The following is a 16,458-nucleotide window of genomic DNA, read 5'->3' on the forward strand; positions in this document are numbered from 1 at the left end:
GGCCAAGAAAGTGCTTTATTCCTTTCACTTCCTGTTCATGACCACCATTTTGCTGATCTTGGGTCCAGAAGCTAACTGAATAAAAAGTTCATCAAAATGACTTAATGCAATAAAGCTAATTAGAAGTCTATTAAATGTTGTATCTTACACTAAAAGTAAAACTACTATAAATCAGCCTTTAGTTTTACATTACACAAATTACCTTTATTTGACATGAGTATATTACATGAAAATAGGACTGTTCAAAAAGGGTGTCGATGCCTCATCTCCTGGTGTCTCCTAGTTTATGGACTTTGGAGTTGGACAAACCTGGGTTTGCCTATTGGTTGGACCATGTACTATGTGACTTTAATTACATTTACTCCCTCTAAGCTTCTGTCTGCTTTAACTAGTTCTGCGTTCTTTGGCCTTACGTAGATCACCTACCCTCTCTGACTTGAGTTTTCTCATTTTTAAAATGATGGATTTAAACCAGATGGGTCCCTGGAAGCTCTAAACAGTGCTCGTCTGGATTCTGAAGTACAGATCTGATTTAGCCTTCTCCTATTCAGATGCCTTCAGTAGATACTGAAACTAAACTTAGCCTTGGCACTGAAAAGCTCACCTTGACTGGCCTGACCTATCTTTCCAATGTTACTTCCTCATGCAAACCTGTGTTTTAGCCAAACAGTTTACTCACTGCCTCTTAATTTCCCACCTCCTGTCTGTACATATTACCGTTATTTCTACCTGAGAGGTCCTTCCCTCTCTTTCCACATCATTCAGCAACTACTGAGCATGACCAGGGAGCAGCACTGTATTTCATGCCAGGGGATATGAACACAAAACTACCCTTGCCTGCAAGGATCTTAGTGTCTACTGATGACAAATACAAAACAAGCGCACTAAAGTGTTAAATGGTGCTGTGGGTAGAGCATGTGTAAATAAGAGCCAGAAGGGAATGACTGAATCTTTTTAGAGAGATAATAAGGGTGGGGCTTTGAAGAGGATTTAGTTTGCTGAAGATTGGCGCACAATTTTACTTTCTTTTACTATCCTTTCTAAGTTTCGTATCAAAGTTGTACTAGCCCTTGGAGTGATTTGACTAGGCTTTTCCTTTTCTCCTCTCCAGAACAGTACCAAAAGGAATGATCTGATACTTGAATGTTTGGTAAAACTCATGTAAAACCGCCTGGGTGTGATGTCTTTCAAGGAAGATAGATTTTTGTATGTTTGATTCCATTATTCAAGGGTTGTTTGTTTTTCAGGAATTCTATTTTTTCCTTGAGTCATTTTCCTTAATTTGTATTTCTGGAAAATTAACTACTTTATTTAAGTATTTTAATAGATTTTCATAAAGTTGTATTGATATATGCACATGATTTTTAATTGTTCATCACTGATTGCATAGTTAATGTCGCCTTTTTTGATCCTAGTATGTTAAGACATATAATTCACTTTTTTTGGCAAGTAGCTTTTGTCTTGGATTTGGCCCTTTCAGTCAGTCTATCAAAATTAAACTGTTGGAAAATTTTGTAAAGATTTCTTTTTTAGAACCTCATGTGAACTTCTGTATGCAAAAGGTGAACGTCTTTTGGAAGAACTGTCTAGGGAAATAGTTTCTTTTTGTGTATGTGAAGACATAATCTTTAACTCTGAATTGTAGCACATTTTTTAGGATATCATGAACTAAAACCAGTTGTCTATAAAAGTAATATTCAGGCATATGTCTTTAAATTTTTTTCACCAGCAGATCAATAGACTCCTTGAACTAATCCTCAGAATATATGATACACTCTTGAACCCTAAAATTCAAACTAAAAAAGTCACAGCCTCATAGAGGAGAAATTTAACCTTTGCATCTATTAAACTATAGAATTTTAAAAAATCATTTCCTATCCAAGTTCAATCAGAGAAGATAATAAGCTTTTATTTGGACATGGCAGGATCCTAGAGTAGTGCTTCCAGCCCTGGCAGCACCGCACAGTCACCTGCAGAGCTTTTATAGAGGGGCCTCCCCAGACCAGTTACAGCAGAATCCCCAGAGGGGGAGGACGCATCAGATTTCTTTTACAGGTTCCCTAGGTGATTCTCATGTGCATCCAAGTTGAGAACCACTGCTTTACAGCAAGCTAAAAAAAAAAAAAAAAGTTTAAAGCCATCTTTTTCACATAACACACCATGGAAAGGATAAAGCCCACATACTGAACCAAATGAGAGTTTTAACAGTAGATTCTAAGTAGAAAATTGGCTTACCAAGCAGCTAAAAAAAAAAGAAAACAAAGGAAACATAGAAATAAGCTCTCTGTGACTGAATTATCTGTCTTTCAGAGGAGGAACATTTTTTAATTTATTTTTATGGATATCAGAAAACTGCTGGTCTAATTTCACACCACAGAGCTCTAAACAACAGTACATATCTTAATTAGAAGCATAGAACAGACAGAGTTATGTAGTTTAGGAAGAAGATTTTCTTTTGCAAATTACACAACAGTATGCACAAAAAGCATTATCAGTAAAATTCATTTAAAAATATTTAATAGTGTTTGTGTGGGTTATCATATATAGCATGGTATTCATTTTTATTTAAATTCCACATACTCCTTATCCTTCCTTTTGGAAAAAGTGATCACCATCATCCTAGAACTATTTAATTCATTCACTTTGTCAAAAAATGTGATGACAACACAACTTACTCTTGGTGGTAGTTTCAAGATATCTTACTTATAAAAGATCACTTGTATTTGTTTACTAAGTTAATCAAAAACACATAAGCTAGACTATTAAACCTTTAAACTTGTTACATTTCCCTAGCCTTAACAACCTCACAAAGATAACTTTTTCCCCATAAAAATTAAAAACTATTTTCACAGTGATTTAGAGGAGCAGCCAATTGATGGGGAAATTAAAATGTGACCAACTTTTAATACAGTATAACTTGATAAAGAAACATTCAGAAAGCATTATCAGTGCATTCAACTGAAAAGCCAAAATATTTAAGAAACATCTCTTCCAAAGAAATGTATACATTGTGTTAGCTTTCAACCAGATAACCAAGATTTTCTATTTTAAAGGTGATTTTTTTTTAATCTCCTTATTATAAAGCACACTAAAGAAAACCACACAGAGTAAATGTATAGCTTAATGAGCTTTTACAAAAAAACACCCCTGGACCAGAGTCAGGTCAAGAAACAGAACTTTGCCAGACACCCAGAAATACTGCCATGTACTCTGTTTTGATCTCAGCCCTTTCCTGGTGTCCCTAAGTAAACACTATTCTGACTTTTACACACATATACTCATATATTTTTTATCACCTAAATATAAATCCCCAAAACTGTAGTTTAATAGTATCTATTTAAAATACATTAATGTGTCTCTTAAATCTCTCTTAATCTACAAGTTCCCCCTCCATCCCTTTCTTTTCCTTAAAATTTGTTGAAACCGCAGTGTCTCACAGTCTGGATTTTGCTGTTTCCATAATTATGTTGTGGTTCAACATGTTTCTCTGTCTTTTGAAAATTCTGCAAGTTAATAGTCAGTTTTGGCAAGACTACGAGCAATAGATAGACTGGCTTTTTATCAGAAGACACGTAATGTCAGGTTCTCTTTCTCTTTTGGTTGTCTCTCTTCTTTGATGTCAGCAGCTATTGATAATCAGTGCCTAGATCCATTAATTCATTAGGGTTGCAAAATGGTGATAACTAATGATATTACCATTTTTTATTTATTAATTGGGATGCTTTTTATAATGAGACACTTCTACTCATCTCCCATTTGTTATCCCAGTGGCTGAATTCATTTAGTACACTCAAGGTAAACATCTGTTTCTTTTACCTACTAGTTTTCAAGATTGAATTGGTTCCCTGTCACTCCCTGAAGGTAATCAGCTTTTGTTTTTCAAATAGCATTATGAACTCATGAATTTAAACATATTGGACTTAATGGGTTTCATAAATTATCATTGTTATCCTTTTGAAAGTTCAGATTCTTAACTTTGGCCTCTCTTTTTGTCATGACCTTAGTCATCTCGGGTAGCCTCCCTCTATCTGGTATGACAGAATGTTCCATGCTCCTGTTGCACATTTCCTGCCCAAACCCAGAATTAGAAATTTCTTCAATAAGCTATGGTTTCTTTTACTGGAAAATGGTATTTTTAAGCCCAAGTTTTGGAGCTAAGGCTATTGTGTTGTTGTTACTGGGTTGGTCATTATTTCTAGGTGTCTTTAGTAGAGAGAGCTAGAAAGTTTGTACATGTGTATATTCAGAGTGAGTTCATATTGATACTTTTAATTCATGTTAAGAATTACAGGGTTTTTAATTTTAACGTCTTCATTACATCTGTATCTTTCTTCTACACCAGAAATCCTAGTTTTCAGGGATACAAGGGATGAATTGTAATGTCCCATAATTACTTGTTTACTTTATCCCATGGTACATACCTAACAGTCTCAGAATAATCATACTACCTCTACTAATATATAAATTACTGAGCACATTCAAGAACTTTTTGTTCTCTGTTTTTCTTGTTTCTACCCCTTCCATTTAAAAATAGTTGTACTTTAGTTACATTATTGAAGTATATAGTCATACATACTGTGTTCTCTCTTTATCCCCATCTACTCATCCATGGGTTTTTGTTTTGCTCTTTAATTGGACTGTCTTTTTCACGTGGGGATTTAGAAAGATTCAAAAATTATAGTGCCACCATTGTCACTTTGCCAGAATCAGGAATGCTGCACTCAAACACTTTTAATTTGAATGAACATTTTCTGAAAGGTTGAATTTTACATGTTTATATTCATGTTTTTGCATGGGATGTCCATTTGTTCCAGCAGTATTTGTTGAAAAGACTGTCCTTTCTCTAATGAATCACCTTTACTCCTTTGTCAGATATAGTCAGCTCGTCTGATGTGTAGGTATATTTCTGGGCTCTTTATATTCTGTTCCATTGATCAATTTGTCTTTTCTTTCATGAAATAACTTTTTAATATATTGCAAAATATAACTGTTACAACGTAATTCTGTGTATTGGAGGATTTTATTAATACAACATATGAGTTGATAACATTCACATACCAAAAAATATGGGTAAAGGAATGTCTGTACTTCCTTGTAGATTTGGCCCTTTTTCTAAGTTTGTAAGAAATATATATGTTTATCTTGTATACAGACGTCAGATTTCATTGAAAGCTATTAAAAATAAGAGATGTATCCATTGGAAAAATATTACTTTTTTTAATTGATATATTTGGATAGGTAAAGATGTGGAGCAATAAGGAACTCATTCATGGCTTATTGGAGAGGAAATTAATAAATCACTGTGGAGAGCAACTTAGAAACAGCTAATATGATTGAAGGTGTGAGTCTCCAGCACTAAGAAAAACTGACCTGTGTATATAAGTAGATATATACAGTAATGTTCGTAGCAGCACTGTTTGTAGTATCAAAAAAAAAGAAACAACTTAAATGTCCACTAATATTTAAGTTGAATGAAAACGTGTTTTGTGGTGTATTCAGAGGGTAAACTGATATACAGAAGTTGAAATGAAGGAATTAGAGCTTTATGATTAAATCCCAAATGAATAAGTTGAGCAAAAAGGAATTACAGTATGATACAATATAATAACACCTGTATAAAATTTTTTCTTTATTGAAGAATAGTTGATTTACAGTGTTATATTAGTTTCAGGTATATGACATAGTGATGCGATATTTTTATAGATTATACTCCATTTAAAGTTATTTTACAATATTGGCCATATTCCCTGTGCTGTATATTACATCCTTGTATCTTATTTTATACATAATAGTTTGTACCTCCTAATACCTTTCCTCATCTTGCCCCTCCCCTGAACTCTCTCCTCAATGGTAACCACTAGTTTGTTCCTCTGTGAGTCTGTTTTGTTATATGTGTTCATTTGTTTTATTTATTAGATTCCACATATAAATGGAAATGTAAAGTATATATCTTTCTCTGGCTAACTTACCTCACTAAGCATAATGTGCTCCAGGTCTACCTAGGTTCTTACAAATGACAAAATTCATTCTTTTTAATGGCTGAGTAATATTCCATTGTATATGTATACACCACATTTTTTTTATCCATCTGTCGATGGACACTTAGGTTGCTTCCGTATCTTGGCTATTGTAAGTAATGCTACAGTGAACATTGTGGTGCATATATCTTTCTGAATTAGTGTTTCCGTTTTCTTCAGGTATGTACCCAGGAGTGGAATTGCTGGATCATATGGTAGTTCTATTAAAAATTTTAAAACATTCAAAACAATGTGTTGTTCAGGGTTGTTCTATATTGATGTAGTAAGAATATGCATAGGAATAAATACCAAATTCATAATAGTATTGCCTCTGGGGAGGGAGAAAAGAGAATGCGATCTGGTAGTTTTTATCTGTAGCTGATACTTCATTTCTTTAAAAAAAAAACTGTAACAAAAGGATAGTATTTCATGAAGCTTTTTTTGCATTTATTATTATTATTATTATTGGAGACAACATTCTCTATTGTCTTGAATATTTCATAAAGATGTAAAACTAAAGTGTGCCATCTATCTCCTGTTCCTAAAAATTTCAGCAAAGTGAGGGGAGAAATGTAGATTTCAGGAGAAATTCTAGTGAAAAGCTAAGAATTTTGGTTGCTGCATGATCTTTGAAATAACCTGGATGCACTCTGGTGAAAGTTTTCAGTTGCAGAAAAGACTCAATAAACTTTCTTCCTGATGTATATATTGAGTGACCTTAAAAACATCGTAATAGATATGCTCTCTCGCCAAACACAGAACATGGGAATCTTGAGTCTATCTCCAGCTCACTAGGATTGCTTTTCTGCTTTTTGTGCTTTCTTAAGTTTAAAATATCTTCCATAGGAGGCATTAGTCATGCTGACTGCTTATGCCTTTCCTTCTCTATACTTTCTTCCTTTGATGACTTTTGGATCAATTCTATCTACTTTTTTCAATTTAGCTTTTTTAAGAATAAAAACAGAATCTTGTGTGTGTGTATGTGTGTGTGTGTGAGATCTAGTTTCAACCTTAAAGCTGACTGAATTAAACTTGACAAACATTTCGCTTTAGGAATGATACTGCCAACATTTTTATCCTTGAAATTGGGAAATTCCTAGACCTTGAGGACTCCTCTTTATCTTTTCTGCTCTTTCTTAGCTTGAATTTTTCAATTCTTAATATTTCTTTCTTTACTGCACAGTTTTCTTAAAAAACAATGAAAAGTAAAGAACAAAAAAATAAAACACTGGGCCATGGTCACTTATCCCTCATCTGGTATCACAATCTCCCTCCACTGGCCACTTGTAACATCACATAGCCTGTGGTTTAGCTAATACTATTTGGGTTTTCTGTGTTTTCCTTCTTTGAACCTTCCTATTACCTTGAAGTTAAAGCAGAGATCTTCTTTCAGATTTTTCAGACTCTTGGCAGATCACTACACATTTTAAACATCTTTATTTTTTCATCCCTTACTTACCTATAATTGTTCTTCCTCTTCACATTATTTGCCTATTCAGTATGCCCTTGTTAGGACTTCTGACCCTGTTCTTTATTACAGGCATTCCCACTTGAATTCTAATGACCAGTTCCTGAAACCCCTGGCATATATTTTCAGAATCTTTAAAGAGTTACTAGATTTCAGAATTCACCAATCTGGGAAGTACCTGAAGATAGAATTAAGACCAAGAACTCAAAGTTGCTGATAGAGTAAATCTTAAAAGTTCTTATTACAAGGAAAAACTAAAATGTAACTTTGTATGGTGACAGATGTTAACTAGACTTCCTGTGGGGATATTTCCTAATATCGAGTCATTATGTTGTACACCTGAAACTAATATTATGTTATATGTCAATTATACCTGAGAGAAAGAGAGAGAGAGAGAGAGAAAGAGAGAAAGAGAACTCAGTGAGAGTAGGGAATTCTGGATCATGAAGTTTACGGAGGGTAACGGTGAGCATGCCTCATGGAAGGTAGAAGTAGACTTCAGATTACTCTTGCTTGGTTACAAGAATATTACCAGCCACAGTCCTCTCATTTTGGAGTCCTCTCTCTCCTTTGTGTGTTTTCTTCAGGGCATTGTCACCTAACATTTGTCCCTTCACTACACACCATATTTTTTGTTCCCTTATCTTAGCATTACTGTATATCTTGGCCTGATCATCTCCTCACTAGTACTTCAATCTAAGTTCATTTTGGGATGAAAAACTGACCACATAAATATAGGATGAGAGATGTCTTAGTATGTGCAAGTTTGGATTTTATAAAGTCTAAGTTTGCCTTGGTATTTTGCAATAACTACTTAATTGTATTTGGTATTTTCAACTTATTTGCAAATGATCAGCTAACTGAAAGTCTCATAGATAGAAAGTGCATTAACACATTTTTCTCCGATACGGTTCTTCAGTCAGTAGAGTATACTTTTAATGACTTTAAAAGGCTGATGAAAATGCAGGTGTAACACTTCATTTTCATAATCTTGATCCAACATAGTAGCATCTTCCTAGAAAAATGGAATGACTGCATTTTCTTTCCCTGCATCTCATTGCTCTATTTCAGCTGAGACCATTTTTATTGATGATTATCTGTTTCTACTTCTTGTATACAAAATATTACTTTAGAATTCTAATTGGAATCCTAGTTCACTTTTCCTTTCAATTAAAAGCATTAATATGGAGAGTCTTTAAAAAACTAAAAATAGACTGACCTTATGATCCAGCGATCTCACTCCTTGGTGTATATCCGGAGGAAGCTCTAATTTGCAAGGATACATGCATCCTAATGTTCATAGCAGCACTATTTACAATAACCAAGGCATCGAAACAACCTAAATGTCCATGGACAGACAGTTGCCTGGATAAAGATGTTTTTCGTATATATACAATGGAATACTACTCAGCCAAAAAAAGAATAAAACGCCATTTGCAGCAACATGGATGGACCTGGAGATTGTCATTCTAAGTGAAGTAAGCCAGAAAGAGAAAAAAATACCATATGATATCACTTATATGTGGAATCTAAAAAAGGCACAAATGAACTTATTTACAAAAAAATATAGACTCACATAGAAAACAAAATAAACTTATCGTTACCAGGGGGCATGGGAGTGGGAAGGGATAAATTGAGAGTTCAAGATTTGCAGATACTAATTGCTATATATAAAATAGATAAGCAACAAGTTTCTTCTGTATAGCACAGGGAACTATATTCATATCTTATAATCTATAATGAAAAAGAATATATGTATATATATGACTGAAACATGCTGTACACCAGAGACTGATACAACATTGTAAACTGACTATATGTCAACTTTTAAAATAGTATTAATTACACATTAGATAACATCCAAGTATCTCTTTAGTATTTCTTGATTGACCTAAACTTTTGCACCAGGGTTCTTTGCCATGTCAGTCAAATTATTTATAAACATTTGCTGTGCAGATTTACTGTCATTATGTACTTACTATTGCTGCTTATTTATTTTATTATAGGATATGATACCTTTACCTTGGTAGTATCTGTACATATAAATTTCTTATTTTCATAGACTGAAATGTTTTCTTTATTCTAATAATGTTGGTTATCTTTTAAAATCACAGAATCAAATATGAACTTAAATTTAGAATCATGAAATTAAGTATGAACTTTGTATATTGTGTTTAAAAATTATTCGGTCAGTAGTGTTTTTCATAAATAAATGAAATCAGTTTAATATAACTTCCAAGCCACATCTTTTCCGTTTAAGATTATCTTTAAATTTATAGTTTGTAACTATATAAGCGGCAGCCATGAAATCTAAATAACCAAATTTGGATTTTATGTAGGATCAGTATCTTTCATTCCTTTTACCTTCTGTCTTTGTCAAGGAATTCAGGACTCTGTCTTCCAAAACAACAGTAATAGCCACTATTTATTGAGGGCTCCTCCGTCTCCTGCATGTCAGGTTCATTATTTTTATTTTTAACTCACATGGCATTCCTGCAGGACAGGTGAATAAATCCTCATTTTACAGATGAGAAAACTACAGTTCCAAGAGGTTGACTTGCCTCAAATCCCAGAGCTTTCTGTTGCCAAGAACGAGGAGACAGGCCCAAGGGTGTGCTGCTTCTGCTGTGTGGTGTTGCTCTGGACTGTTGTACATGGTCAAGTCCAGCTTGGAATTAAATTCTGAACCCAGCCATGTCAAACGTCATCTCATTCTATGTTGAGAGTCACATAAACTTGACCCTGTCTGTTCATGACATACTACTTTCCAAAGATTCCATGCACCATCATAGAAGAAACCTAAAGTTTTCCTTGTTCTCTTCTTCTGTTTAAATGGATGCAAAAACTAGCAATAATATTTTGTGTTCTAGTAATTTTTCTTTTGAGGAAATAGTTTAGTTTTGATTTGGTTCATTTTGGGGATGTTTTTATGTTTACATTTATAAAGTACACCCTTTATTTTCAACATAATGCAATGAATGAATGAATGAAGCATCTTTAAGAGGTCAGTTTATTAAGAACCTTGCCTTCCAGCCTTCCTCAGTCACACTAAGTTGCCTGTGTTATTCACTACTTGACAAAAAATAGCTCAGCAAAAGCTTCTTTCTTTCTCATGCCAAGGTTCACAGGCTCCGTTGTCATTTGTATGATTTGTCTCTGTAGTTCCTTCACCTTTTTCTCACTCTTCTTCCCTTTGTGGGGATCCCACCACCATACCTACGGTTTCTACTGCCTTGTGGTTCTCATTCCTGCTCTCTGATCACACAGGAAGAGCTGGTACCTGTAAACTCATTAGTTACCTGTGCTTGTGAGGCCATGTCTTACAGAGACCTTGATCTTTAGAGTCAGACAGACCTGGGTTCAGACCACAGCTCTATCACTTACTAACTTTGGTACCAATGGAAACTTACACCATCTCTCTGACCCTCGTTTTCCTTATCTCTAGAATGTAGATTATAATCCCAAACTTTGGAATATTGAAAAGATTATATAAAACAAGGTACGAAAAGTGAATAACACAATACCCTGTTTTCTTACTGCTTATTATTGTTGGTGGGGTGACTCTTTACTGAAACTCATGCACACTTAAGTGTTTTTTAATCTGTATACTTTTATGGTATCTGTAATTATTGCCATGCCAGACATTTTCTCCCATAAGCGAATTTTAGACATTTACTTGTGAAGAAGACAGGTGATCCTGCGACCTTGGCTAGCTTTTTAGAGGTGTCTGGGATTGGCAGTGGAGGAGAAGGCATACATGTGGTCCACAGTCTTACTCCCCTTTTAACCCCTTTCTCTTGGTGAAACCACATTGCGTGTTGGGGAGAATCTCACAAACTTTTGGAACTGAGGAAGCCTGGGACCCTTCTCCCTGCACCTTGAGCCTAACCTGTTCTCTACCCAGACTACCATCTTGCTTGACCCCCCTCTAGGCTATCTCTGTACGAGTACAGGCCCTATTCAGGGTCACCTGGCCTCCCAGTTTTCTGCCCTAAGGCTTCCTTTACAAATCTCTAAGCTTTCTGGAAGTATGATACTTCAACCAGCAATATAGTGTGTTTTTTTTTTTTTAATTTATAGTTTTTTTAAAAGCTACTACCAGCATAGCTTTTAGCTAGCTCCTACACAGGATACCAAAACAAAGTGTAAAGTAGTAAGACAGTTTTTGTTTTTTGTTTGTTTTTTTTTTTTGGATACAGTTAAAGTGAGGACATGTGATCAAAACTTAGGTGTAAATAAAAGGCTGAATGTCACAAGTTGGCCAAGTTAGCCAAGTTGGAGTGGGGAAGGGGTAATGGAGGTGAGATCAAAGGAAAGAAGGATGCTGCCCAGCTGGGAGAAATTTAGAAACTGAGATCTGAAATAGCATTTGGTCTAATTCTTCAAGAATGTCAAGAATGAGCATGACTGATAGGAAATACTGAGTCTCTGTGGGTAAAGAGTGTGGATTTCAAGTAAAGGACATGAGTGAAGTTGTTGAAAGGTAAGCCGAGGTATATTACAATTTTTTGAGTTTGAGTAAATCAGTTCTAGTGGGGCAGTGCGAGACTGCAAGTGGTTAGCAGCTACTATGTGAGACTGGTCAGTGGTTAGGAGCTACTGATAAGAGGTGGGAGAAAGACTTACAGAGAAAGTGCAGAAGCAAAGAAAGGACATTTTTTTGGTTGGCTATAGCTTAAAGCCCGGTTGGCCATTGTGATTGGTTATCCTTAGTGTTTTGATTTTGTAACTTTGAGGCATTTACAGGCTTAGGTTTTGGTTTGCCTACATAGGCCGCTGTGGCATTACAGCCTCATCAGTCAAATGGCTTCCTTGTTTAATTAATTTAACAAGTTATAGAGCTGGGAAAATGCAGCTTTAGCTTGAACCCAGAGTAGAGTAATGAGGGGAGGCTGTAGGAGATAATACTAGAATTTGCAAGTGAGATCATGTCCCTCCTTTGTTTATGGCTTCTCATCTCGTTTAGAGAAAAAGCCAAAGTCCCTATAATGACCTATAAGCTACTACACAATCTTCCCTCTCCCCCAGTTCCCACTGCTCTCTTCCTTCATCCCTCTGCTCTAGCCCCACTGCTCTCCCATTGTCTCTTCATCAGACCAAGACCTTGTTTTTCTTCAGCTTTGTTTCCTCTCCCCGGAGTCCTCCCCTCCCAGGTGGCTGCATGGCTCACCCTTCACTTCTTGCAGGTCACTTTTATCAGAAAGGCCTGCCCTGGCTTCTCTCTGTCACCTCCCCTTCCCCCTACTTTCCTTTGTTTTTCTTCATAGTACTTGGAAAGTGCATTTATCGGATCACTAGCATCCTGTGTATGTTTGCTTGTGAATCGTTGCCTTCTCTTCAGCTGTTAGAGATATGTTCTCTGAGGACGAGGATTTACTGCTATGTCCCTGGCAGTCCCAGAACCAGTGCCTGGCATGTAGCTCATACTCAGACATTTATTAGATAAAAAAGAAAAACAGGAGCAGGAGAGAGTGCGAGAGAGGGAAGGAGCTGGATATGGATCCTATAGGGTTTTGCATTCCAGGCGGCAGAATAAACATTTAATTCATTAGGTAGTGGCTAGCTATTGAAGGGTTCGAACAGGGGAGTGAGAGCGAAAACATTTAGTTTAGGGAAGATTACCAAGGTGCTAATAATGTATAGGATGGGTTTTTTTTTTTTTAAATTCATATCAGCCTCCCTTCCTTCCCCAAATCAGCACTAAGTAACATACCTGGATGTGCTTTAAAAAAAAAAAAATAACAATTTTGTAGTTTGACTCTCAAAAAACTGCTAAAATAATTGCCAAAATGGCTAAAAGCAAATTCCCTTCCTGTACTTTTCCCCCTACTTTGCCCCAACGATAGCATCTTACATGACTGCAGCACATTGTCAAATCCAGGAATGTGACCTTGGTGTGATACTGTTAACTCAGGTACAGGCCTTAGTTGGATTTCATGATTTTACACGCACTTGTGTGTATGTGTACATGTGTGCGTGCACACGCACGCACACATGCATAGTTCTGTGAACTTTTGTGTAGAAAGGTGCGTTTTTAATGTTTCTACATCTAATTTTGAAGTTTTCTTCGAGGTGTTAGAAAATATCCTCTTAAATATCACTCTTGAGGTTGCTGGCTTCCCCCATTTACATATGAATAAAGTGAATGGCCCATAGTTTTATTTCTTTATGCTTCTGCCTAGGTGTTTCTGGTGGCCTTTCTTTCCTACACCAAAAATGCTTTAAAGCCTTTTCCTCACCAGTATTGCAAATCATATTACTTACCAGATCTTTTTTTTTTTAACCATTACATTCTTGTTTCTTTCTATTGGTCATTTATCTACTTAACACTTCTTATCCTTTCCCACAGTAAAAGTATTTCTACAGGATTGTTGGCAGGGTTCTATTAAAGTCTTTTCCATTGCCTACTTTACTGTTCTAGTTAGAAATACATTTCTGGTAAGTAATTTACCAGTAGTTTCAGAACTGTGACGGGTAGTGGATGGGAAGGAGATTAAATTGTTTAAAACCTTTTATTCATCCTTTTAAAAATCAAGCTTCTAATGTTTTTAGATAGTCTGCTAGCCATATTATTTTCCTAAAATCCCACTTTATTAGTTTTTATATATCATGGAAAGTATTTGTCTTTATGTTATTTACAGACATTCTAAAACAAAGTGTTTAAGTTAAAATTTTATAGTTTAATTTCTACAGCTATGCTAAATATGCGTTATATATATGTGTTCTATGTGAGATATACACACACCTATTTATATGTTGCTGATAGTTAAGGTGATAGTTGATGGTCCTCAGTAGGATTCTGGATTAATAGGCAGGCCTGTGTGCAACAGCTGAAGAAAAACCAAGGTCTGTATGAACATACTTAATACTATTTCTTACAGGTTCTGAGTTCTGTCCGCACAGAATGGGATCCACTGGATGTTCGCTTTGGCACCAAACAGCCTTATCAGGTGTTGACAGTGGAGTGCTCCATCAGTGTAGACAAAGAGCCCATGGCTGACAGCTGCATCTATGAATGCGTTCGGAAAAAAATCCAGTGTGTATCAGTCACCAGAATACCACTAAGATCAAAGGCCATTAGTTGTTGCAGGAATATTACTGAAGACAAATTGATTCTGGGCTGTGAAGATTCTTCAGTAATTCTTTATGAAACTCACCGCAGAGTGACTCTCCTAGCTCAGGCTGAACTTTTGCCTTCATTAATAAGCTGCCACCCAAGTGGTGCCATTCTGCTAGTTGGCAGTAACCAAGGGGAGCTGCAAATTTTTGATATGGCTCTTTCTCCTATTAACATCCAGCTTTTGGCTGAAGACTACTCGCCTAGGGAGACTCTGCAATTCAAAGAATCCTTTGATGTTTCTAGCAGTCTTGTTCACATGCAATGGACAGCTCCTCAGGTGGTTTCTAAGAAGCCGGAAAGTGGGGACATCTGTGATCTCCTCTTCCTCAGATTTGGCAGAGGACCTTTGGGTGTACTTTTGTTTAAACTTGGTAAGTCAAGGAAGTTGGTAAGTTTTACTTTGGTGATGGTGACAGTATAAGACAATAAAACTCTTCTTGGAATGTAGATTTTCTATTTGTCATCCCATAAGTATGCTTGCCTTTCAAACATTACATACAGTTTCCTTAAGAAATCTTTGTGGATGATTTTCTAAATGTCAAGGAGCAGTGGATACTGAAGAATTTGGAAGTTGCACTGATTGTCCATTGTGATGAATAAAAAGCCTGAATTTTTAAATTTGGTGCTTTTAGAATACACTGTCTACTCAAAAAATTGCTTAAGAAACACATATGAGAATATTTTAAAAGTACTTATTATGTCCATTAAAAATTCTGTGTTGTAAGAATATGATACTTTTCCCGTTAAAATTATTTTAAATTGTAGGTGTCCATTGTTTCCCAGATGGAAAATGTGTAAAGCAAGTGTTTTTAAAAAAGAGAAAGGACATATTTAGTTAGAATTTGCTTAAGATATTTATATAACTTTGTTTTTCTTTTAGATAAAAATAGTCGAAAGGATTTGTCAATATTAGGAAAAATTATGTATTAATGTAGTCCATTTCAACCAGGAAACTTTGAAGCAAAGTTTTATTGTTATGATTTAGTTGCCTTTTGTAGTTTTGCATTACTGGCTATGTCCTGAAATATATGATATTCTTTAGGTAATTTTGTGTAATTTAACATTCTTGAGAGAACCTCACTTGCGTTTAAAAAAAAAAACAGATTTTAATTAATTAACATTATTGCAATTTGAAAACATAGAAGAGTACATTTTAAAACTCCTTACAGGATTTGGCTCTGTGGTACAAAGTTAAGTTTTTAAAGACATTGTACTGTTTGTTAAATAGCTGTCAGTTTACTTTTTTTTAAATGGATCTACTTGCCTCTGAAACTGAACACATTAAGTAAATCTAGTGAAAAAGACGTGATTAACTTGAAAGACATAAGGGATATAATGTAAGGGCTATGCTCTTTCGATGTAATAAAAATGCAGCTAAGTCCATTCATGATGTTAATATTGTCCAAGAAAAGTATGTTTGGAATCTCATTTATTATGAGATAATCCAGTTCTACTTTGCCCGACTACATGTTTAACAGTTGTACGTCTCCATCCACAACACTTATTAAAGTAGATTTTAGATGTTTTGCATGCCTGTTAAAACTCTCTCTCTAAATTAGCCAGTTACCTGTCAAACAGAAGGCTGTCTGCTGACATATACCTAGCTTTTCTTCAGCCCTCCCTTGTGGGCCTCCTCACAACAGCTTTGCAAAAAGCACAGCTTTCTCTTCCTATCTCTAGCACATTTGCCTTTCTAAAGTAAACAGGCTCCCAGTGTAGGGACTTAGAGGGCTTCCTGCTAATTGCCAGCTTGTAAACTTAATTGGACTATCTCCCTGGGCACTGTTCCTAAATCAATTAGGCAATGAGTTGGCTGTCACCTCTTTTTCCCAAGTAGGTCTCTTGGAAGAGAA

At 35.5% G+C, this 16,458-nt stretch overlaps 1 protein-coding gene across 3 annotated transcripts in view; it reads left to right on the forward strand.

Annotated features, from left to right (window-relative positions):
* Positions 1-16,458, forward strand: part of WDPCP (WD repeat containing planar cell polarity effector) — a 343,492-nt gene that overhangs the window by 287,770 nt on the left and 39,264 nt on the right. For all 3 annotated transcript variants that reach the window (XM_064494449.1, XM_064494450.1, XM_064494451.1), the window contains one exon: positions 14,367-14,976. In XM_064494449.1, coding sequence (XP_064350519.1) covers positions 14,367-14,976 — 610 coding nt within the window. The remainder of the gene's footprint in view (positions 1-14,366; positions 14,977-16,458) is intronic.

The sequence above is a fragment of the Camelus dromedarius genome, chromosome 15 (genome assembly GCF_036321535.1).
Source record: "Camelus dromedarius isolate mCamDro1 chromosome 15, mCamDro1.pat, whole genome shotgun sequence".
Classification (NCBI taxonomy): Eukaryota; Metazoa; Chordata; class Mammalia; order Artiodactyla; family Camelidae; genus Camelus; species Camelus dromedarius.